This window comes from Callithrix jacchus, chromosome 11 (assembly GCF_049354715.1).
Source record: "Callithrix jacchus isolate 240 chromosome 11, calJac240_pri, whole genome shotgun sequence".
Classification (NCBI taxonomy): Eukaryota; Metazoa; Chordata; class Mammalia; order Primates; family Cebidae; genus Callithrix; species Callithrix jacchus.
Genome location: NC_133512.1, coordinates 77,723,126 through 77,748,716, shown reverse-complemented (window position 1 = coordinate 77,748,716; position 25,591 = coordinate 77,723,126). Strand labels below are relative to the sequence as shown.

General features: G+C 37.3%; 1 protein-coding gene across 5 annotated transcripts in view; it reads left to right on the top strand.

Moving 5' to 3' along the window:
• The window catches only part of COG5 (component of oligomeric golgi complex 5), a 377,608-nt gene that overhangs the window by 272,820 nt on the left and 79,197 nt on the right, over window positions 1-25,591 (top strand). For all 5 annotated transcript variants that reach the window (XM_078343129.1, XM_078343126.1, XM_078343128.1 and 2 more), the window contains exons 12-14: window positions 8,082-8,286; window positions 22,594-22,755; window positions 24,931-25,030. In XM_078343129.1, the coding sequence (XP_078199255.1) occupies window positions 8,082-8,286; window positions 22,594-22,755; window positions 24,931-25,030 (467 nt within the window). The remainder of the gene's footprint in view (window positions 1-8,081; window positions 8,287-22,593; window positions 22,756-24,930; window positions 25,031-25,591) is intronic.

The window sequence follows — 25,591 nt, the reverse complement described above, 5'->3', positions numbered from 1 at the left end:
GGTTTTAAAATAAGCAGTTAATGTTTATGGCAAGTTGTTACATGACAATGGATAACTAGTACATTTATGAAACAAAATATTCAAGATATTTTAAAGGCAGTAGATTATTGGCTTCCTTTGCTTTTATAATCTGGGTGATATAGGTGAAGGCCTGGCAGTTGATTGAGAACTGGGCCAGTTAGGAAAAGGAGTGAGCAAGAAATGAGTAGCAGTCTCTCACAAAGGAGGCACTTAACCAAACTATGAAGGCTGACTCTTTCAGACCAAATCTTGCAAAGAACAGACAGTTGTCTTAAAATATGACCAGCAACCTCTACTAGGATAATCTGTTGCATTTCCTTTGCATTTGCTGTTTCTTCTATCTGAATCGCTCTTTCCCTGAATATCCAGATGGATTATATCCTTGCTTCATTCGGAGAGGTCCTCCCTGGTAAATATATAAAATAGCACATCCTATCACTCTTTCTTCTCTAATCTTGCTTTATTTTTCTTTAAGGCACTTAGCACTTCCTGACATTATGTTACATAATTACTTGTTTATCATCCTTCTTCACTCGAGCATAATCTCTATAGGGATAGGAACTTGCTTATTTTATTTACCATTGCATACCATTGCTTTTACAGCAGTGCTTGGTATGTAGTAAGTGGTCAGCAGGTATTTGTCGAATGGATGAATGCTTAAATCCTTCCAGGTATATTTGGCACTGCCCAGTATTTGGGCATCTGGAGGCTGGCAGAGTTTTAAGGAGTACTGCCTTTTCTTGATCAGACCACAGTCAGTTGCCTAGACATGAGGTGTTTGGTCCTTTTATAGGGAGATGCAGGAGAAGCAGCATCATACAGACTGAGATTTAGGCACAGTTAGTCAATACTAAGGCAAGACCTATGACGGCTGCAACTCTGGGATAAAGCAGACATTCGAGCTGTCCTGTGAAGCCTTAAACCAGCGATCTAGGGATAGTAAGGAAATTAAGGCTGATATAACTCAAAGGGGAAATGATATAACTCCAAACCTGGACCCCCTTTTCATTTTACTTTCAGTTCATTTGTTCATTCAGTAATTGAATTCTAACTGTTAAATCTAGGTAAAAGAAATACAGAGGAAAATAAGTCAAATAATATTCCTGCTCTCATTTAACTTAGGTTTTAGAGGGGAAGGACAGACAGTCAAAACAAACTACTAACTTCTTAACAGTGTTCAGGGCTAGGGAAGAAGGTAAAAGAAGGTACTGGAATAGAGAAAGTGGGAAGAGACAAACTGAGCATTTAGACGATTTATATCCTTTACTCTCCATGTGAATTAGCTCAAGGTTTGGGATGGGTCTGACCCTATGCATTTTGGAAGCTATAAGGGTTCTTACTGCAATGAATTCAAGAAGGCAGAGATAGGGGAATAAAATCAAAGGTAGACTTTCTTAATCAGAGGTTTTTCGCCAGAGCTATTATTACCTGGTAGGAGTACTATACATAGAATTATCTTCTAAATTATAAAATACTGTTTTAATAGTAATTGAGTTGTTTAATGTGAGTTTAAGTTCCACATTTCTACCTGTGTTGTAATCACTAGTGATTAATTTTAAAAAAAGTTTGCACAAGGCAGTAATCTGAATAATACATTCCCAGGTAACTGGGAATTAACCTGTGGTTTTCCCTCTATAAATTATTTGATTATCAGAATGTACAGTAGGTGTTCTATAAATTTTTATCAAATAATTAAAATTATATAGATAATATGAATACTTTACAACTACATATGAAAGAAATTAAAATAGAACTTAGCTTTGGCTGGGCGTGGTGGCTCACACCTGTAATCCCAGCACTTTGGGAGACTTAGGTGGGAGGATTGCTTGAGCCTAGGAGTTTGAGATCAGCCTGGCAACATAGGGAGACCCCATCTCTACAAAAAGTAAAAAATAATAAAATTAGCTGAGTGTAGTGGTGCATATCTGTGGTCCCAGCTACTTGGGAGGCTGAGGTAGGAAGATCACTTAAGCCCAGGAGGTCAAGGCTACAGTGAGCCATGACTGTGCCACTGTACTCCAGCCTGAGTGATAGATTGAGACCTTGTCTCTTAAAAAAAAAAAAAAAAAAAAAAAGCTTACCTTCAAGATTTAGATATACAATACTTGTTTGTAAGCTTTAAATATATTTGACTTAAGTCATTTATCATTAATCACATTTGCTGAGCTAATATAGGCAAAGTTTGGCTGAAACCCTCAATAGTAATTTGTTCTGTATAGATAGGATTTCTATAAAAGTGATACTGTTCCCTAAAAAAACAATACTCGATTGGACATGATGGCTCACACCTGTAATCTCAACACTTTGGAGGCTGAGATAGGAGGATCATTTGAGTCCAGGAGTTTGAGACCAGCCTGGGCAACATAGTGAGACCTTGTCTCTAAGAAAAAAAGAAAAGAAACAAAAAACTTCATTCCTTTATTTAAGAAATGTTTACTTCTGCCATTCCAGGCACTGTGTGAGGTACCAAATGTGCTTTAAAGAAAAGAGGCATTGTCCTTGCCTTCATGGAGTTTACAGCCAAGTAGGAAAAACATACTTCAAACAAATATGTTTAGTAATTGTGGTAAATTAAAAAAAAAAAAAAAAAGACAAAGAACAGGTTGTTGTGAGAGAATTACCAAAGAAATATTTTTATTTTGATGGGGGAAGTTGAAAAAATGAAGGATCTGGCTGGGTGTGGTGGCTCACACCTGTAATCCCAGCACTTTGGGCGGCCAAGGTGGGCAAATAACGAGGTCAGGAGATCGAGACGACCCTGGCCAACATGGTGAAACCTATCTCTACTAAAATACAAAAAAATTAGTTGGGCATGGTGGCGTGTGCCTGTAGTCCCAGCTACTCGGGAGGCTGAGGCAAGGGAATAGTTTGAACCTGCTTGGCAGTTTATAGTGAGCCAAGATTGTGCCTCTGCACTCTAGCCTGGCAACAGAGCAAGACTCCATCTCAATAAAAAATAAAAAAATTAAAAAAGAAGAACTGAAGGATCTGATACTTTATCTTTCTTAAAAAAGGCTAAACTGCTATAGTTTTATAGTATGAGACTCTTGGGTTAGAGAAAAAGAACTTTATTACAGCACAGCAAGAGTCATTAGTATTAGCATATTGTTTTTTAGTTTCACACACCTCCAAATATTATAGGGAGATATGACATGGGCCCATGTAGATGAGAAGTGTGCAGAGAAATTGCATGGCAGGTAAGGAACCTTGAGCTTGAGGAAACTACCACTTTTGTAGTGACAGTAAACAAGTCTGCTCTTTGTCTGCAGGATGATGTTACTGTATCTCTCAAGATTTCTTGCCAAATATAACAGCAAACCAGGGCCTTGCATTATTGGCCTGCCCTGAAAGAACATGTAGGGTTACTTGGGGCTCATGGTAGATTGCTGCTTTATGGAGGAAGAGGGAGGCCAAAGTTGTCTCTGAGATAATTTCTCTTAAATAACTTTACTGAGGTACAATTGGCATACAGTAAGCAGTACATATTGAAAGTATACAATTCGATATGTTTTGACATATGAGTGCACCCTTGAAATCACAACCATCAATAGACTAACATATTCATCACTCCCAAGTTTCCTTGTTTGGCTTTGTAATTAGTCTCTCCACTATCTCCCTCCCCCATCATCAGACAAACACTGATCTGCTTTTAGTTACTATATGGTAGTTTGTAGCTCCCAAAATTTTGTACAAATTGAATGATTAGGATATACTTATTTGTTTGGCTTCTTTCATGCATCATGATTTTCCTGATATTCAACTGTACTGTAGTATGTTTTTGTTGCTGCACAATATTCCATTGCATGGATATATTAGTTTGTTCATGCATTAGCCTGTTGATGGACATTGGGTTGTTACCAGTTTTTGCTACTATAAATAAAGATACTGTGAATGCTCAGGTACAATTCCTTGTATGGACATATACTCTTATGTTTATTGGATAAATATCTAGAAGCAGAATAATGTAACAATATGTTAGTTATATAGTTAACATTTTAATGAAATTTTAAATTATTTTGCAAAATGAGTATACAATTTTTTATTTCCACAAGCTATACAAGAGTTCTAGTTCCTTTATCCTTGCCAATATATGATAGGACCATTTTTTTTGGAAACTGAGTCTTACTGTGTTGCCCAGGCTGGAGTACAATGGCATGTTCTCAGCTCACCAAAACCTCCGCCTCCCGGGTTCAAGCGATTCTCGTGTGTCAGCCTGCCAAGTAGCTGGGATTACAGGTGTGCACCACCACACCCAGCTAAATTGTGTATTTTTATTACAGCTGGGTATCACCATGTTGACCAGGCTAGTCTGAATCTCCCAACCTCAGGTGTTCCACCCACCTCAGCCTCCCAAAATTCTGGGATTACAGGCACAAGCCACCTCATTCAGCTGTGATGTAGTCACTCTTTTTAATTTTAGTCATTTGAACAGTTATGTAGTGGTATCTCGTTGTGGTTTTAATTTGCATTTTCCTGTTGACTAAAAGATGTTGAGTATTTTTTCATGTGTTTATTTGCCATTCATATACCTTCTTTGATAAAGGTACCATTTTTTAAATGAGGCCATTGCTATTGAGACTTGAGAGTTCTTCATGTGTTCTAGATACAAGTACTTTATCAGATATATAGGAAATTGATTTTGCCTTCCTAGGGCATGTATTTTCATTTTCTTAGCTATATTTTTTGAAGAGCAGATGCTTTCCTATATCAGTTTCTTCTTTTATGGACCATACTTTTGGTTTTATATCATGTCTAACTCATGGACAGAAAAGTACCCTCAGATGTTTTCTTTCAGAATATTTAATCTTTTTTGAGTTAATTTTTATATAAGTTACAGAGTGTAGATTAAAGAGGCTATTTTTCCATATAGTTATTCAATTGTACATCATCATTTGTTGAACTCTACCCTGTGTCCACTAAATTGTGTTTTCACCTTTGTCAAAATTCAGTCTCCTAGATATGTGTGGGTCCATTTTTGTAGTCTCTATTCTGCACCATTAATCTTTGTGTCTGTCTTTACCCCAGTACCAGTGTATTAATTGTTATAGTTCTATATGTATTGAAATCAGGTTGTATTAGTACTCCAACGTTGTTCTTTTTCAAAGTTGCTCTGAATATTTTGGGTTCTTAGCCTTTTAATATGATTTTTGGATCTTTTTAAAATTTCTACAAAAATAAAGCTTGCATTCATTTTAAATGAGATAACATTTAATATGTAGATTTAGGGATAATTTACATTAAACAGTATTGAATCTTTGAACTATGAATGTTATCTCTCTCCATTTATGTAGGTCTTCTTTATCAGCATTCTTTTTACAGTTTTCAGTGTGCAAATAGTTTCCATTTTGTCAGATATATCTAAGTACTTCATATTTTTGTGCTAAATTGTATTCTTTTAAAATTTCAACTTCTGATTGCTCATTGGTAGTATATAGGCATATTAGTGAGTTTTGCACATTAATCTTATGTCTTGCAACTTTGGTAAATTCAGTTATTATGTTAACTAGTAGCTTTTCTGATAGATTTCATCAGATTTTCTATACAGATGATTATGTATTGTCTAAAGTGACTGTGTGCCTTTCCAGTCTGAATGTCTTATTTATTTAGGTCTCATTACACTGGCTAGAACCTCCAGGATATGTTGACTAGAAGTAGTGAAAGCTAACATTGCTATCTTGTTGCTGATTTTTGAGCCAAAGCATTACTTTTTCTCTTAAGTATTCAGTTAGCCATAGTTTTTCATAGATGCCTTTTATTGGGTTAAGGGTGTGTTCCTTTCTGTTCCTAGTTGACTGAGAGGTTTTATTAGGAGTGAATGTTAGATTTTTTTCAAATGCTTTTTCTTCTTTTTTATTTTGAGACGGAGTTTCGCTTGTTACCCAGGCTGGAGTGCAATGGCGCCATCCTGGCTCACCGCAACCTCCGCCTCCTGGGTTTAGGCAATTCTCCTGCCTCAGCCTCCTGGGTAGCTGGGATTACAGGCATGTGCCACCGTGCCCAGCTAATTTTTTGTATTTTTAGTAGAGACGGGGTTTCACCATGTTGACCAGGATGGTCTCGATCTCTTGACCTCGTGATCCACCCGCCTCGGCCTCCCAAACTGCTGGGATTACAGGCTTGAGCCACCGCGCCCGGCCGCTTTTTCTTCTTTTATTGAAAAGAGCATATGCTTTTTCTTTTGAGTTTGTTAACACGATGAATCACATTGACTGATTTTTAAATCATTAAGCTGGCCAGTATGTTGGCTCATAGACAAACTATGAATTTCTGACACAGATCTCCTTGGTTATGATATATTATTCTTTTTATATATTGATTGGCTAGATTTGATGAAATTTTGGTTATAATTTTTACATCTACATAAGGAATATTGTTTTGTAGTTTGTTTTTTTTTTTAATATATCTGGTTTTTATATCAGGACAGTGCTGGCCTCAAAATGAGTTAGGAATTTGTATAGAATTGGTTTTATTTATTTCTTAAATTGCTTGATAAAAATCACCACTGAAGTCATCTAAGCCTGCAGTTTTTCTTTGTGGAAAGATTTTTGACTAAAAGAATCAATAGGCATGGTGCTATTCAGTCTATTCATTTCTTCTTGAGTGAGCTTTGGCAGTTTGTATCTTTCAAGGAATTTGTGTATTTTATGAAAGTTTTCAAGTTTATTTACATAAAGTTGTTTATAATTCCTTTATTACCTTTTAGTATCTGCAGAATATTTTGTAATGGTAATGAGATCTCCGTTATTCTTAACGTGGCTAATTTGTTTGTCCTCTTTTTACCTAATTCATCTGGCTAGAAGTTTGTCAATTTTACTTATCTTTTCAAAGAGCCAGTTCTTGGTTTCAGTGTTTCTTGTTTTCATTTTCTGGCTCACTGATACCTGTTCAGAGCTTTATTATTTTATTTCTTCGCTTTACTTTGGTTTTTATTTCCCCTTCTTTTTCCATGTTCTTAAAATGAAAGTTGAGGTCATTGCTTTGAGACTTTCTCTCGTTTCAAATGTAAGGATTTGTATACATTTCCCCCAAGTACTCCTTTGGTGACATCCCACAAATTTTGTTTGATATGTTGTGTTATAATTTTCATTCAGTTCAAAATACTTCCAGTTTCCCTTTTGATTTCTTTTTTGATTCATGGGTTATTTAGAGGCATTGTATAGTTCCAAGTATTTGAGGATTCTTTTTGGATATCTTTTTGTTACTGATTTCTAATCTGAAAGTATTTTGGTTAGAGAACAAGCTTTGTATGGCTTGAAGCCTTTTAAACGTATTGAGACCTGTTTAATGGAACCAAATATTGTCGATCTTGGTCAATATTCCATGCTCACTTAAAAAGAATATGTGTTTGTTGTTTTGCATGAATTACGGTATGAATTTAAAGTAAGTCAATTGGGTGTTAGCACTGTTCAGTTTTTTATGTCCCAATTTTCTGTGTACTTATTGTTTTGATTCTTGGAAAAGGGAGGAATTGAAATCTTCAACTATAGTTGTGAGTTTTTCTTTTTCTTTTTCTTTTTTAATTTTTTTTTTCTGAGATGGAGTCTCACTCTGTTGCCCAGGCTAGAGTGCAGTGGTACAGTCTTGGCTCACTGCAACCTCTCCCTCCCTCCCTGCTCCAAGCAATTCCCCTGCCTCAGCTTCCCTAATAGCTGGGATTACAGGTGCACACCACCATGCCTGGCTAATTTTTTTGTATATTTAGGAGAGACGGGGTTTCACCATGTTGGCCAGACTGGTCTGAAACTCCTGACCTCAGGCAGTCTGCCCGCCTTAGCCTCCTAAAGTGCTGGGATTACAGATGTGGGCCACTGCGCCTGGACTTTTCTATTTTTTTAATGTAGATTCGGTTTCAAAATATATGACCTACATATCAAATGCAGTGAATAGAGAAAGTGAAAAATTATTATTACTAGCATTATTATAAAAGGTCTCATTAGGACACATCTTTGGTTTGCCCTATAGTATGCGTTATTTGGAACATCATCTTCACATGCAAAAGAAACATTTACCTAATTCTGTTGTTTTATCATTTATCTAATTCATGTTGTTTTGCTTGGCAGCTTCTATGTTTTTGAAGCAGGCATTTGAGGGAGAATACCCCAAATTATTACGTCTTTATAATGACTTATGGAAGCGTCTTCAACAATATGGTCAGAATATCCAAGGGAATTTTAATGCCAGTGGAACTACAGACCTCTGTGTTGACCTACAACTCATGGAAGATGATGCACAAGATATATTCGTACCAAAAAAGCCGGATTATGAGTATGTTTGTTTAATTTGACCTGTTAGTTGGCATCTTAAGGATTTTTATCTTTTATTTTTAATTATAAACCGAGTATACACCAAGTCTCTAAATGTTTGTAATTTGTTTGTATACCTTAAAAGAATTTGCAGTACTTTTAACTGAAGAAGTCAGTCTTCCACCTTAGTGAGCACTTCTACTTAATGTTACACTTTAAAATTGACTTCCTGCTGGAGTCAGTCTTTTAGCTAGAAGATGATCATGTTGTGGTCATTGTATTTTAATAGATGCTATAATGTACCTCTAATTACCTTAGATGTTATAATTATACCTGTATCATGTATTGATGGACTGCTGGCATAAATGTTACATAAAAGGAACTGGGGTATTCAGAAAATACAGGGGAGGTAAATCTTATGGTGGTATAGGTTCTTAGTCAATGTGTTAAGAAAAAGCAGAGTAGAGTCATCCGTTGGTATTTATAGGGGATTGGTTCCAAGACCCATTGGGAAGCTCAAGTTTCTTATGTAAATTGACATAATATTTGCATTTAACCTATGCACATCATCTCTCAGTTACCTATAAAACCTAATACAATGTAAATGTTATACTATACTATATTGCTTAGGGAATAAGAAAAAATATGCATAAATGTTTCATTACAGCCACAACCATTGTGGGCCTAATAGGTTTACAATTCATGGTTGGTTTAATCTTTGGATGTGGAATTTGCAGAAATGGAGGTCCAACTGTTTATATTATTTAAATTATAAACCAAGTACACACCAAGTCTCTAAATGTTTGTAATAGTCAAAATTACCCCTGAAAATCTCTTAGGCCACCCATAAAGTATAGTAGCATAGCCATATTTAGGAGCCATACTGGAAACCAGTGTACCGTCTCAGCAAGTTTAGCCCACCCAGCTTTTCCTCCAAAATTGAAAGAGTATTTTACACTTTCAGTTTGAGCATTGGATCAGGTGATTGGCTTTCACACCTTTCTTTAAAGACTAGAAACATATTTATTATGTCAAGGCCTGCTAAAGCAGTAGCAGTTCCTTATCACCTACCTTGTAAGAAAAATGTTGGATAGACGCATGAGTGCTGTTTAAATAGTTGTTTCTCTTTTAATTTTATTCCTAAATACATACAGTTGAATTTGTGTCCAGTATAGTTAGAAGTTCTGTCTGGCAGAATGCAGTATATAGAAGTTCTGACTAGTGCTGGGCAGAGTGACACATGCTTGTAATCCCAGCTACTTGGAAGACTCTCTTGAGCCTATCCGGGCAACATAGTAAGACCCTGTCTTTCTTTTAAAAAAAAGGAGTAGTTTTGACTGGCAAAAGAGACCAGTTTATCTTCTTAATAACTCTTTTATATAGGCAGATTCAGTTAGGCCTGATAGGGCAAAAGAGGACAGAACCTATATCTGTTGATCTTCAAAGATTTAATGATATGTCACAGTTTTTCAAAGTATCTATAAAATAGCAAATATAGTATAATTCTATTTATGGCTTAGTTTTATTTTTAAATCTATATGCATGCACTAAGAAAGGTCTAGAAATACACAAAGCAAACAGTAACAGTAGTTGGTTTCCAGGAGGTAGAATCCTCATTTTGAGTTTTCTGCTTTTATATAAAATGAATATATGTTACTTATGTTTAAAAAAAAAGAAGGAAGGAAAAGGAAGGGAAGGGAGAGGGAAGGGGGTGGAAAGGGAAAAGGGAAGGGAAGAGGGAGGGGAGAAAAGAAAGAAAACCAGGTGTGGTAGCTCATGCCTGTAATCCCAGCACTTTAAGAGTCCAAGGTGGGAGGATCACCTGAGGTCAGGAGTTGGAGACCAGTCTGGCCAAAATGGTGAAACATCATCTCTACTAAAAATACAAAAAATTAGCCAGGTGTGATGGCCCACACCTGTTATCCCAGCTACTTGGGAGGCTGAGGCAACAGAATGGCTTGAACCTGGGTGGTGGAGGTTGCAGTGAACTGAGATCGTCCCACTGCCCTCCAGCCTGGGTGATAAAGCAAGACTCAGTCTTAAAAAACAAGTAAATTCAATGGAGGGAAAACAAATTAGAGTGCAAAAAGCCACAGTGTTTTCACTAGTAGGATGTTGTGGTCACTTTTTGGAGATGAATTCAATGAAGTGGTTGGTAAGGAAAATGAGATGTAAGAGCCATATTTCAAGATGTCAAAAAACGATGAGGGTACAAGGACACAAACACAAGGAAGAGTTGAGTTTTCATGGATGGAAGTAGCCAGTGGAGAAAAAAGAGATGGGAAATGTTAGAAAGAAAAGAGAAGAGAATCAAAGCATGAATAGCAAGGGTTATCATTTTTCATGATTCTTTACTAGTGTCAAAATTTCAGTAGTGATAATTGCTATGAAGAAAGTAAAATAATACTATAGAGTTGCTTACTATATAGAATGTCAGAGAAAGCTTCTATGAAGAGGTAATATTTGACCTGAGATCTAAATAGTGTGAAAGAGTCAGCCATGGGAAATTTAGCATAAGGTTTTTGCAGGCAGAAGAACAAATTTCGAGGCCTTAAGAAAATTAAGGCTGGGTGCAGTGGCTCACACATGTATCCAAGCACTTTGAGAGGCTGAGGCAGGTGGATCACTTGAGGTTAGGAGTTTGAGACTAGCCTGGCCAACATGATGAAATCCTGTCTCTACTTAAAACAAAACAAAACAAAAATTAGCTGGGCGTGGTGGCACATGCCTATAATTCCAGCTACTCAGGAGGCTGAGGCAGGAGAACTGCATGAACCCAGGATGTGGAGGTTGTAGTGAGCCCAGATCACGCCACTGTGCTCCAGCCTGGGCAACAGAGCAAAATTCCATCTCAAAAAAGAAAAAAGAAAGAAAGAAAAGAAAAGAAAATTAAGATGAGGAGGTTTGAAGAACAGAAAGAAGCCAGTGTAGCTGGAACATAATGAATGAAGAAGGGAAGTGTTTAAGATTAGATCAGAAAGGAAAGGAAATGTGAGATCACGTAGAGCTTTATAGGTGATGGTAAAGGGATTGGGAGTTTATCCTAATAAAGTGAGAAATCATTGATTTAGAGGAATGATGTGAACTGATAAACATTTTAAAATTAGCACTCTGACTGCTATGTAGACAACTAAGGGAGGTCAGCACAGAGTTGGGAAAGTGAAAGATGGAAGTTATTTTGTTTATCCAGATAAGAGATGATAATGATTTGAACTGGGGTGAGCAGATGAGGTGCTAATTTGGTCAGATTGAGTCAACATATATTTTGAAGCAGGATATATAGACGGCAAGCCATGGATTTGAGACGACAGGGGAATCAAGGATATTAACTAGGTGGTGGAAAATTGACTGGTTAAGATAGGAAGACTTTTTTCAAAGCATTGTATTGAATTAAGATTTTTCTTTTTAAACTGGTGAACTGAAATGTGAATAGAGTTGTTGAAAAGGTAATTAAATATTAGGCAGGGCTAGAAATATGTATTTGGAAGTCATCATGTACTTTTTTTTTGAAATGGAGTCTTACCACTGCTGGAGTGCAGTGGTTTGATCTCTGCTCACTGCAACCTCTGCGTCCTGGGTTCAAACGATTCTCCTGCCTCAGCCTCACAAGCAGCTGGGATTACAAGCGCACACTATCATGCCTAGCTAATTTTTGTATTTTTAGTAGAGACAAGGTTTCACCATTTTGGCCAGGCTGAACTCCTGACCTCAGGTGATCTGTTTGCCTCCACCTCCCAAAGTGTTGGGACTACAGTCATGAGCCACTGCACCAGGCCATCATCATGTACACTTTTTAAATTGTGGAACTGGAAGAGATTACATAGGGAAGATGTATATGTATATAGAGAAAAGAGAACCTTGGTCCAAGAAAGGTACCAGCATTTATAGATTAGATGGTGGAGTGGCAGCCTACAAAGGAGACAAAGAAAGAAAAAAGGGTGAGATAGGAGGACAACTCAAAGCAGTGTGGAGGCCCAAAGAATGAGTTCATTTATGTTAGAGTCTGGAAATGGCCCTAAAAGCAAACAGCAAAATGAAGACGCATCTGTTCAAGAAAGTCTATGAAAATTTGGTTAGAAAAATGGGAGCCTGTGGTATTTGAGCCAAGATTGTTCCCTTCTTATCCCCTGTCAGCTTAGTGAGGTGGACATTCTTCTCTAGACATCAGTAGTCAAGAACATAGGGCTCCCTCTCTACTAGCTCCCAGCTGGAAAACTCTCTTCCTGGGAAGAGCAGGGCCTCAACATTTCTCCTAATGCCCTCAGCAGACAGTTGCTGAGGTTAATTTTCCAGGTAAGTGAAGTCAGGAGTAGGGACCTCCCATATTGTGCCCAATTCCCATGCAGTGACTGGGTCCTTCAGCATGGCAGGCTTAAAGTAATGGGGCCCCAATTACCTTTGCCTGGGCTTTGAAATAATCATTCTTTGCCAGGAAATAAAAAGTGAAAGTCCTCATCCTTCTACCAAGGGCTCACTTCCTAGAGAGGTTGTTCCCAGAACAAACTGAAGGTTAGGCTGCGATTTCTCACTGCCCAATAACAAGATGCAGATGAACTGGGGAGGAGGAGAATTTTTTATCTAGTTGCAGGGATAAGGCCGGGAAAATAAGTGCCATACCAACTAAAAATTACAGTTTTCCAGAGCTTATATACCTTCTAAGTTCTATGTCTACATGTAAGTGTGCATTTATCTAAAGATATAAGTGATTAACTTAATTTAATCTATAACTAAGTTCTGAGTCTTGAAGACCTTCCTTTGGAGCCTCATTAAATTTACTTAATCTAAATGGCTCCAAGTACTGGGGTGACTACTCTTATCTTGTCTCCTACTAAATCATGGAGGTTTGGGAAGTTCCATCACCTTTAAATTTGTTTGTGGTGGCCTGGAAATTTGTTTAATCCTAAAGGGGTCCCATTAAGAATTCCTTTGTTATCTTGTCATGCTTTAAGGCCCAAGAGAGGCCTAGGCAAAACTCTTGGGCTTTTGTTACATCCCAGCCTTTGTATAAGGGCACTTGCTCTTTCAGCTTTTAATATTTAGCTTAACCACTTAGTCAGTGCTGAAACAGTTGTTATGGAGGCCTACATTAGTGAGACCTGGGCTTCCACAAGGTATCAATCAGAAAGAAGCTTGCCAGATCCAGGCCCTGGAATAAACGTTTTGCCTGGGGTAGAGGCAGGCAATAAAACAGGTCCTAGGTCAGGTGTGGTGGTCTCCCAGCACTTTGGGAGACCAAGGCAGGCAGATGGCTTGAGCCCAGGAGATTGAAACCAGCCTGGACAAAATAGACCCCGTCTCTACAAAAAATAAAAAACTTAGTTGGGCTTAGTAGCCCACACTTACTGTCCCAGCTACTTGGAAGGCTGAAGTGGAAGGATCACTTGAGTCCCGGAAGGGAGCAGTGAGCGGTGATTACACCTCTATAATTCAGTTTAGGTGACAGAACAACGCACTTTCTAAAAGAAAGAGAAAAAAAGGAAGGAAAGAAAAGGAAAAAGGGAAAGAAAGATAAAAACAGCTCTTAATCTCTTCCCTAATTAAGTGACTTCATTTGCAACAGAACCTGGAGAACTTTAAACGTAAAATACCCTAGAAGTATGGTGAAAGGCAATGGGGAGGAGACTTGTAGATGTAGTGAAGATAGCTGAAGGTAAGCTAGCTGTCAGGAGAGATCCACAGAATGAGACAGCTAGGAGGAGCTCTCCTGGAATCAGAACAAATATCAAACATGACCCCAGAAAATGTTCTATCAAAGGAGCTATAATTAGCTTCGTTGTAGATTACGCTGTAGAGGAGTTTATGCCTCAAGGCATTGTTAATAATAGAGAGCAGTCAGTTAGTGGAGTTTAGTATCTGGATGTGGTCAGGAAAAATGAGGAAGATAATTCTGCCATTAGTACTGGCTTCTTAAGGTGACTGTTAGCATACTCAAAGCTGTGTCTACCTGAGGGACATCAGAGATTTAAGACTGGGAGAGCAACAGACTTCATTAAAATAATCCAGCCAATTACCAAACAGATAAAGAGCAAACAACAATAACAAGCCCTAGAGCTGGGGGGACCAGTACCCAGAGTTGCAACAAGGTATCTAAAATGCCCAGTTTGGGCTGGTTGTAGTAGCTCATGCCTTCCTTTAGTTCTGTGAATAGCTTTGAACTGGCAGAAAAAAGAATTTGCCAACTTGAAGCTAGTTTGAGAGATTACACAAGTCAAAAACAGAGAGAAAAGAATGAAGAAAATAAACAGAGCCTCAAAGAAATGTGGGATACAATTAAGAATACTGACATCTATGTTATAGAAATACCACAAGGAGATGAGAGAGGTAATGGGGAAAAAAAATTAACTTGAAGAAGTAATGAATAAAACCTCCCCAATTTATCAAAACGCAATAGCCTATCCATCCAGGAAGCTCAACAAAGTACAAGTAGGATTAATGCAAAAAGACCCACAAACAGATACATCATAGTAAGAATGTCAAAAGTCAAAGACAAAGCCCTGAAAGCAGCAAGGGAAAACCACACATCTGCTGGACTCAGTGGCTCACACTGGTAATTATAGCACTTTAGGAGACCAAGGCAGGGGGATTGCTTGGGGCCAGGAGTTCAAGACCAGCCTGGGCAACATAGTGAGACCCTATCTTTACCCACTCCCCATACCCTCTCCCCCAGTATACTTTACTTATGAGGGAGTCCCAAAACATTAACAGCTGACTTCTCAGCAAAAGTAAAGGATACCAAAAAATAGGGGGCTCAGATTGCTCAAAGGAAAAAAATGAGCCAGGAATCACATGTCTGTAAAGCTGTCCTTCAAAAATGAAAGCAAAATACTTTGTTTGATTTGAAAAAGTGAGAGAATTTGTTGCTAGCAAACCCAGTTTACAAGAATTGCTAAAGAAAGCTCTTCAGGCTAAAAGCAGGTGACCCAGATCATTTGAATCCACTGGACAAAGCAGAGGTAATTATGAAATTACAAAAGATAATGTAAACACATTTTCTTCTTCCCTTTACTGACCTGAAAAGCAATTATATAAAATAATATGTATAGAATGTATACAACAAAAAGTGTCTGAGACAGGTCTTTATTAATATAGAGGTTTATTTTGCACAGGTTGAGGCTGTACCTGGGAAAAAGAGACACTAGTCATTGAAGGATCTGTGACCTGGATTTTTTTCCAAAGACAGTTTTGAGGACTTCAAGACTTAATAGAGAAAGAGTGGGAAGGAGGGGAGGGGAAAAGAAAAACAAAAGTGGGGAGGGTAGATAGTGAGATAGTGGTCACATTCTTGTGAGGCTTTGATTTGCCCTCACTGAATCCACATTACATGTGAAGAAGAGGGTACAGGAAGAGTCAGTTACGCATTTTTCTCATTCTCAGCAAATCTGCATTTGTCTCAGAGTGGGCAATAGAATGATTTCTAATATTGTCCTTGTCCCTATATGTGAAGATAATTTACGTGATCAGGGTGAGGGAGGCCACCTGGAGAGAGATGTGGCCTTCCATCTTGCAGCTGTTTGGGAACAAAGGAAAGGCAGTTTTCTTATGACTCAGTTTCCAAGTTTAACTTTTTTCTTTGGCATAGCAAGTTTGGGATCCAAAAATTTAATTTTCCTTTTATAAAGGCATTGTTGAGCCTGTAACATTTAGAAATATAATATGTGCCTAACACATTTGCAAATAACCTCACAAAGGAGGTGGATGGGAACAAAGCTGCAATTTGCTAGGAAATGATGACAGATAGTAAAGTAATAATAACAATTCATTGTTGGGTTTATTAACATTAACGGATGTAATATGTATGACAACAACACAAAGACAAAATATTTAGGAATAACTTTAACAAAAGGAATACAAAATTATACTTAGAAAACTATAAAATATTGTTCAAATAAATATGTAAATAAGTAGAAAAACATCTCATGATTATGAATTGCAAGACTTGATCTTGTTAAAATGGTAATGTGCCGCAAATTGGTACATAATGATTCAGTACAGTAACTATCACTATCAGAATCTCCACTGACTTCTTTGTAGGAAGTAACAAGTGAATCTAAAATTCATATGGAATTTCAAGGGACCCAGAATAGTTAATACAATATTGAAAAGAAGAATGTAGGAGGACTCACACGTCACTACAAAGCAATTTTAATCCTGATGGTATAGTACTGCCTGGCACAGGGATAGACATAAAATTCAGAGAACAGAAAGAAACCCATAAATCTATGGTGAGCTCTCTTCAAAAAGTGTAAAGACCATTCTTTTAATTGAGAACAAATAATCTTTTAGACAAATGGTGCTGGAACGGCTGATAGTGACATGCAAAAGAGTGAAGTTGTGCCCTTCACACCATATACAAAAATTAACTCAAAATGGATCAAAGATCTACTTATTAGATTAAAAATGTAAAACAAGGCTGGGCACAGTGGCTCATGCCTGTAAATCCCAACACTTTGGGAAGCTGAGACAAGAGAATCACTTGAGCCCAGGAGTTTGAGACCAGCCTGGGCAAGATAGGGAGATCCCATCTCAATCAAGCAATCAATATAAAAAATTTAAATGCATACATATAACTGTTAGAAAACATAGGAACAAATTTTTATGCCCTTGGATTTGGTGTGTAATTTTTAGATATGACACCAAAATCACAGTCAACAAAAAGTAAAATGATACATTGGACTTTCTGAAAATTAAAAACTTGGCTGCTTCAAAGGATACCATCAAGAATGAGTGAAAATAATTTTGACTCATATCTGCTAATTGACTTGTGTCAGAATATATGAAGAACTCTTTCAATTCAACAATAAAAAGACAAATTACCCAATTAAAAAGTGGACAAAAGATCTGAGCAGACATCTCCAAAAAACATAGACAACAATAAGCACATGAAAAGATGGTCAGGAAAATACAAATCAGAACCACAGCGAACTATCACATCAGCTCCCCAGGATGTCTATAAACAAAAAGACAAATAAGAGCAAGTGTTGGCCAGGAATTTGAGACATTATTACCCTCATTTGTTGCTGGTGAAAATCTAAAGTGGTACAGAGCCTTGGAAAAGGGTTTGGCAGTTCTTCACACTTTTTTTTTTTCTTGAGACTGGGTCTTGCTCTGTAGCCCAGGCCAGAGTGCAGTGGTGCAACCACAGCTCACTGTAGCCTCTAACTCCCAGGCTCAAGTGGTCTTCCACCTCAGCCTTTGAGTAACTGGGATTACAGGTGTACACCACCATGCCTGGCTAATTATTTTATTTTTTATATCTGCAGGGTTTCACTTTGTTGCACAGGCTGGTCTTGAACACCTGGGCCCAAGGGATCCTCTCACCTGAGCCTCCCAAAGTTTTGGGGTTACAGGCATGAGCCACTATGTGCAGCCTCTTCAAACTATTCCAGATATATACCCAAGAGAAATAGAAACATTTTCACATAGACATTTGTATGCAAATGTTTATGGCAGCATTATGCCTGATAGCCAAAAGATGGAAACAACCAAATGCCTCTCAACAGACAAATGGGTAGACAATATGTGCTGTATTCATACAATGAAATATTACAATTAAAATATATACAATTTTAGCCATAAAAAAAATGAAGTATTTACATGCTTTAACATGGATGAACCTTGAAAACATACTAAGTGAAAGAAGAGAGTCAGTAAAACACACACACATACACAGGCCCATACAGTATATTATCCCATTCATATGCACATCCAGAAAAGCAAAATCTATAGAAACATAAAGTAGATTAGTGATTGATTGGGGCTGGGGATGGAGTGAGGAAGGTGGAGTGTTACAGTTAAAGATACAAGATTTCTTTTTGAGGTGGTAAAATGTTCTATAATTGACTGTGGTGATGATTGCACAAATCTCTGAATATATGAAATTCATCAAATTGTGATCACTTTCAGTGATTGAATTCAAGTGGTGGTATGCTATGTAAATTATTTATATGAAAGTTGTCAGATTCATCATGGAGTCACTTGTGTTAAAGCCTGGCAAAACAGCTGAGGAAGGTCATAAAGGGAGGGCTCTCACACATGATTTGCCTGATTACAAGAACTAGCACAGGAAATTTTTCTAAACTTTTCTAAATTTTTCTAAACTTCACAAGGCACACACAAGAACAGCTAGCCATTTATACGAGAACATTTGCCTGACAAACTGTCTAACAGGCCAAATCCAAACTGCAAGAGTCTAACCATAACACTAAAATTGCAAATCCTACCTTGGAATTTACTGAGACTCATCAGTCAGAACTCACCAGCTCTTACATAAGATGCTCCAGTGCCAATAAGCTTTCTTTGAAAACAACTTGCATAACCTCCTCTTTGCCCAATCAACCCCAGCCTTTCTTTTGTTTTCCAAACATACCAGGGGCCACCCTGTTCTCTGTGTGCATTCCAGATAGCAATTCTGTTTCTTGTATGTTATTTCCCAGTAAAACTTTTTTTTTTTTGTATTTGAGACGGAGTTTTGCTCTTGTTACCCAGGCTGGAGTGCAATGGCGCGATCTCGGCTCACCGCAACCTCCGCCTCCTGGGTTCAGGCAATTCTCCTGCCTCAGCCTCCTGAGTGGCTGGGATTACAGGCACGCACCACCACGCCCAGCTAATTTTTTGTATTTGTAGTAGAGTTGGGATTTCACCATGTTGACCAGGATGGTCTCGATCTCTTGACCTCGTGATTCACCCGCCTTGGCCTCCCAAAGTGCTGGGATTACAGGTGTGAGCCACCGCGCCCAGCCTAAATAAAACCTTTTTACTTAGGAGATATGTCTCTCTATATTTTTATGTTGACATATCTTTTTTCTTTATTTTTTAAATTGACATATAATATTTGTACATATTTATGGAGTACAGAGTGATGCTGTGATACATGTAATGTATAGTAATCAGATCCAGGTAAAAAGAGAATGGTATAAGAGGAGCTAGATTAAATTATTCTGGGAATTTTTGATCAAAAAAGAAAAAAGGAGTGAAGCTATCTCTTTCATTGAAATAATAAGAAAATCACAGTGAACAGATGAAGTTATAAGATGTGGAAAAAAAAAAAAAACACAAGAAGTGCCAAGTTAAGAAAGGTCGTGGCCAGTGGTTTTGGTCTTAGGGTAAAACTGAGACAAAAGTCACCTATAAAGATTGAAGGGTTGCAAAAGTAGAATTTTAGGTTGTTGCTTTGAGCTTCAGGTCTCTTGGTATTAAAGGGGTTTGTATAAATGTCCAGTAGAAATCATTTACTTTTTTTCTGCAGTACTTGACCAGCTTAGCAGCAGACACAGAGAACATCTCAGTAAGATTTTCTTAGGGCTTTGAAAGATAGGCGAATTGGAAAAATCCATCAGGGTGCTAATGAGAGCACCCTGAAATGATGGCTGTGGAAAAAAGGATGACATAGACCAGGTGGGCTGATGGAAACTAGAAGCGGGAAGGGGTCACGTAGCATGGATTACAATGAGGTCAAAAAACAAGTTGTTTAGAGTAAAATATACTACCCTTATAGATATACAAAGCCCAGCATGACTCCGTCCATCTGTTGTCTCTGATGTTATCTTGTACTACCCTCCTGTTACTTAATCTGCTCCTCTGGCCAACACAGCCAGGTGTGTTCTCTCCTCAGGGCCTTTGTACTTGCTGTTCTTTCTTTATAACAAGCAATTTCCCTGAAAATCTACACAATTTGCTCCCTCTTTTCTTTCAGGGCCCCTCAGGAAGCCTTCCTTCCATTGCCTCATCCTATCTAAAATTGGATGAAAAAGGAAAAATACTTAAACATTATTCTCTGTCTTCCTTGCTTTATTTTTCTCCTAGCACTTATCGTTATAATATTCTATATTTAACTTACTTTAATTTTATATTTTTGTATGTATCTTTCCTGTTACTACGTAAGCTTTAAGAAGACAGGGATTTTTTTTTTTTTTGACAGTTTTGCTGTGTCTCCCAGGCTCAAGTGCAGTGGCATGATATTGGCTCACTGCACCCTTTGCCTCCCAGGTTCAAGCGATTCTCCTGCCTCAACCTCCTGAGTAGCTGGGATTACAGGCACATGCCACCATGCTACCAGGCCCGGCTGGGAATTTTTTTTAAAACCAAGTTCTGTACTGTATTTCTGTACCTAGGAAATACTTGGCAAATATTACAGAGACTTAATATTTGTGGAAGGAAAAATAGAGATAGAAGGTGGGGCATGTGGAAAGTTTCCTTTAAGCTTGAAGGTCTTAGAGGTGGAGCAGTTCAAAATGAGGACTTAACCGGGCGCGGTGGCTCAAGCCTGTAATCCCAGCACTTTGAGAGGCCGAGGCGGGTGGATCACGAGGTCAAGAGATTGAGACCATCCTAGTCAACATGGTGAAACCCTGTCTCTACTAAAAATACAAAAAATTAGCTGGGCATGGTAGCACGTGCCTGTAGCCCCAGCTACTCAGGAGGCTGAGGCAGGAGAATTGCCTGAACCCAGGAGGCGGAGGTTGCGGTGAGCCGAGATCGCGCCATTGCCCTCCAGCCTGGGTAACAAGCAAAACTCCATCTCAATAAAAAAAAAATTGGGGACTCAAATTTGGAAGCCTCTCTAGTAAAGCCAAAATAAAGCTTATTATTAATGTAGACTTTTAATATATGACAGGTTTTAGAAAACTTGACATTGTAGTCACCAAAGATCTTTATGGTAGATTTGGAGAACAGGAAAGTATTAGTTCTTTTAAGTCAGTGCCAGAATTTGTGCAGAAGTGGGAAGAGGCTTCTAAGGTCAGTAGACGACATGAGTAAAAATAGTGACATTTAAGTAGGTGGCTTGGACTTCAACAGAGGATTGCTTCAGACAGATTTAGATACTAAGTTCTTTCATGCTTCCATTGTGATCTTGGTATCTTTATCTATTATAGAAATTATTATAGTTAGCATTTTACTTGCCAATTTCTTCACAAGACTGTAAAGCACTCTTAATCTCTATCTCCACAGCACTTAACAAAGTGCCTGGTGCATAGTATTCTCAGTAAATATGTGTTGAGTGTAATACTTACTGAATGAGAAAATATTAAGAGATAACTATGGAATTATGATGTAGGAGCCAAGAGCATTCTGATCTCTAGGTCTTATCAGTTGACCAGAAGGGTGAGAAAAAGAGAAAGCCAAGTTTCATATTCATGAAGGAGCAGGTCAGATGTTTTAAAGGTTAACATTTTGATGAAGGGATATTAGTTCTTAATAAAAGAAAAAAGACAATGCAGAAGCTGGTAGAAGGATTGTAAACAGGCGGGATGTGAGAAGACAATTACAGGAGTAAGGAAATAGATGAACATAATGGTTATAGGCATTTGATAGTAATTGTTGAAGGAAAAATGTAAGATCAAATAGTGTGATAGCTAAACAAAAATCAGCATGAATTATTAAAGATATGGGAAGTGCAAGCAGGAAAGAAATATTTCTCAGGTTAAATTTGTGAAGAATATTATAGAACAAAGTAGCATAGAACTCCAGTTGGGAGCATTTACATGATTTTAGGAGTTTCACAAATATTTTTATTTTGTCTGACTCTTGTTAGTAATACAAAAAAGGAAAATGTAAAAACCTAGGTCTGTACACTTTCCTCTAAGATGGTGAGCTTTATTGGGGAGGCAGCTGTGGATGGAAAAGGCTAAGCTAATGGAGCAGGTCTCTGCAGGCTGGTCTCTCTTTGTATGCTTTGGTAAGTCTGTAAGTAGGATTTGCAAATAAAGACATAGCCTCCATTAGCATTAATAGGATTTTACTCTTATTCTTTTAGTTTCAGGAAACATGTAATACATTAGGTATTCATGTGTATTATTGAACAGTTATAACGGGGCCTCACATAGAAATTAAAATGTTAACATAGATTGGGTGCAGTTGCTCACACCTGTAATCCCAGCATTTTTGGAGCCCAAAGTGGGTGGATTACTGAAGGTCAGGAATTTGAAACCAGCCTGGCCAACATGGTGAAACCCTGTCTCTACTAAAACTACAAAACTTAACCAGGCGTGGTGGTGGGCGCTGTAATCCCAGCTACTCAAGAGGCTGAGGCAGGAGAATCACTTGAACCCAAGAGGTGGAGGTTGCAGTGAGCCAAGATCGTGCCACTGCACTCCAGCCTGGGTGACAGAGTGAGACTCTTGTCTCAAAAAAAAGCTAATATAGTCCTAAATGTTTAATTATGAAATATATTTGTAAATATGTACATTGTAAAATAAATTCTTTTTGTTAATATATAGTTACATTTTTATGGGAGGTACATTTTTTAAAAAGGTATTTAAATACAGCTTGACACAATAGCATTTAGTTCTGTGCAATTTAAGTTAGTTTTTTAAAAATTTTGTTTCTACAGTCCAGAAAAGGCTTTGAAAGACTCACTACAACCCTATGAGGCTGCTTATCTATCAAAATCCTTATCTCGACTCTTCGATCCTATCAACTTGGTTTTTCCCCCAGGTGGTCGTAATCCTCCTTCCTCTGATGAACTTGATGGTATCATTAAAACTATAGCAAGGTATGTATTTTTGATATAGTGGCGTGCAATAAGATGACTGCCATATTTGTTAATGATATATGATAGCAGTACATTTTTAATTTATTTTCAAATTATTCAAGTAATTACCCCCACAATTAAAAATTTCACAGCAAATGAGTGTGCACATAGTAAGTACTTGAGATTCCAATTAATAAAATAATTTAAATACCTTAAATATAGTCTAAAAATAGTAATTATTCTGTATCTTGCCATGGATGCAAAGTAAGCCTAGCTCTTCATAGTAAATTTCTTACATTACACAAGAAATTAAATATAATAAATGATTTTATAAATTGAGAAACTAAAACATACAGGGTAATTTTTTTTATCCTAACCTTCAGAAAGTGCTTCATGGCAGAAATAGGAATATAATCTTGATTAGCCTACTTGTGTTTGCTATTTAAAGCTTTTTAAGTGAATGTAACAGCTTTTAAGACTCTAAAAAGGGAAGGTATCCTAGCAGAGGTGCCACCTGAATGCCTGCAGACAATGTAATTATATACTGTTGCCTTTACACATTTACATTTAAAAGTTTATCCAGACTAATTTGCAGTTGAAATTATCTCAGTTTCTGTCATGACTAACAAGTTGTCATAATGGTAGAACTGTGCATTTGAGATGGGCATTTTAAGGAATAAAATAGTATAAGACCAAGGTCTAAAATCTTTTAAAGATTTGAAGATGGTGATTCTGAGGCATTGAAGGGTAAGACTAAAAAGCCACAGGTGGCCAGGCATGGTGGCTCACACCTATAACCCAACCCTTTGGGAGGCAGAGGTGGGTGGATCACCTGAGATCAGGAGTTCAAAACCATCCTGGCCAACACGACGAAACCCCATCTCTACTAAAAATACAAACATTAGCTGGACTTGGAGGTACATGCCTGTAACCCCAGCTACTTAGGAGTCTAAGGCAGCAAAATCGGTTGAACCTGGGAGGCGGAGGCTGCAGGATCCTGAGATCATGCCACTGCCCTCCAGCCTGGGTGACAGAGCGAGACCTTGTCTCAAAAAAAAAAAAAAAATTAAGCCACATGTATAATAATATACATAAGCGTATCTTTTGCTGCAAATGTACCTATAAATTGTTCAGATTGCCCAGCATCTAGGTCCTAAATCTCTCCACAGTTGCTTTGACTTTCCGCGGTTCTGACTTTAGGCCCTAGTAACTTGATCTCTTTGACCTGTTTAAGTAATTGTTAAAGAGGCATCTCTCCCATTCCTCTATGCATCTTGTCAATGCTATAATCAAATATAATCTACAGCTGGAAGAATCATGCTTATGCTAGCATTTGATAAAATTTAAAGGTGATCCTTAACAAAATTATGTCTCAATACTATATGAAAGTGCATTTTTGTTACAAATAGTATGCACTAGTATTGTCTCAAACTCTTCCAACCTTTTTAAAAAGAGAATCTGGTAAGTGCCAAGATTTACTCTACTGTTTGAGGGATAATAATTACTTTTCTTGCCTTCCATGTGTATATGGGTTTCCATATGATTTTTAATTTCTAGTATTCGTTCCATGGTCTTTGTAAATACCTGTTTTTTTGGCAGATCAAATGACCCAATCAATCCAGTGTTAAAGTTGAAGCATGAAAAAAAAAATACCTTAAGAATATGAATTTTTAAATGTGTAATTACAGCCCTGTTATGTTTTTGTATTATTTAAAAAATTACTCTATTCAAACTGGCATGAATTGGCATAATTTCTACAGAAACTGAGTATCTTTATATATCATCTGTAATTTACATTTTTAGCCTATGTCCCTTCAAGGTCATCATTTCCATTCAAAAGCTGTCATTTCCTTGCAGATGTGTATGATATGCAGTGCCTCTAATTGCACTTTATCAGTATTAGCAAGAGTGCTACTTTAAAAATCTGTACACAATTTACTCTCTTAATCACAGACTGAACCCACACATGACATGCTTTTATTAATGAGAAACTGGTCATTAAGGAAGCTATCTCCAGGCACTTTTGCCTGGTGCGGAATTTAGGGGGTAAAATGAAACAAGGCAACCAGTTCTTGGAAGCAGTGGACTCTATAAAGAATAACCACATTGCTTATTGGGTTTGAGTTTTTATCTTGCTCTTTACTTTGTTGATGAACTATGTTGCTAATATTTAAAAACTGTTTTTATTTTCTCCAGTGAACTAAATGTTGCTGCGGTTGATACAAACCTCACATTAGCTGTGTCAAAAAATGTGGCAAAGACCATCCAGTTATACAGTGTAAAATCAGAGCAGCTTGTAAGTGGTATCTTTTATCTGTAAACTTTAATGATTTTGTTTAAAATCACTAACTATATAATGCTTGACCACAAATACTGATTTTGTTCCATTTTTACTATAGTCAAAGTTTGAAACTTTCTGCTGAATTTAAACCAGAAAAAAAAATTTCTGTTACAAAAAATGGCTCTCCTACACATTGTTGATATACTTTCAGAAGACAGGCAAGTTTAATAAGGTTTTTTTTTTTAAACGTATGTGCCAATTTATGGGCTGATTATATATTTTTTAATATTTTAAATAATTTACATAAATTATAATTATACTCAGTCAAATTTTCCCTTTTGTGTGACCACTCACTCCTTGTATCATTCATATAGTCACCTAGTGTGAAATTGACTTGAACTGTTAGAAAACTAATGGAGGAAGTAAAGTATATAAAATTTTAGCAGAAAAATGTTTATTTACTTTTTAAAGATTTCAACCTTAGAGCCTGAGAGTTTAACCCTAAATTATTTTGTTTGACATAGCTATATGCATGAATTTAAAATAAGTACATAACTGAATCATATTCTTAATTCT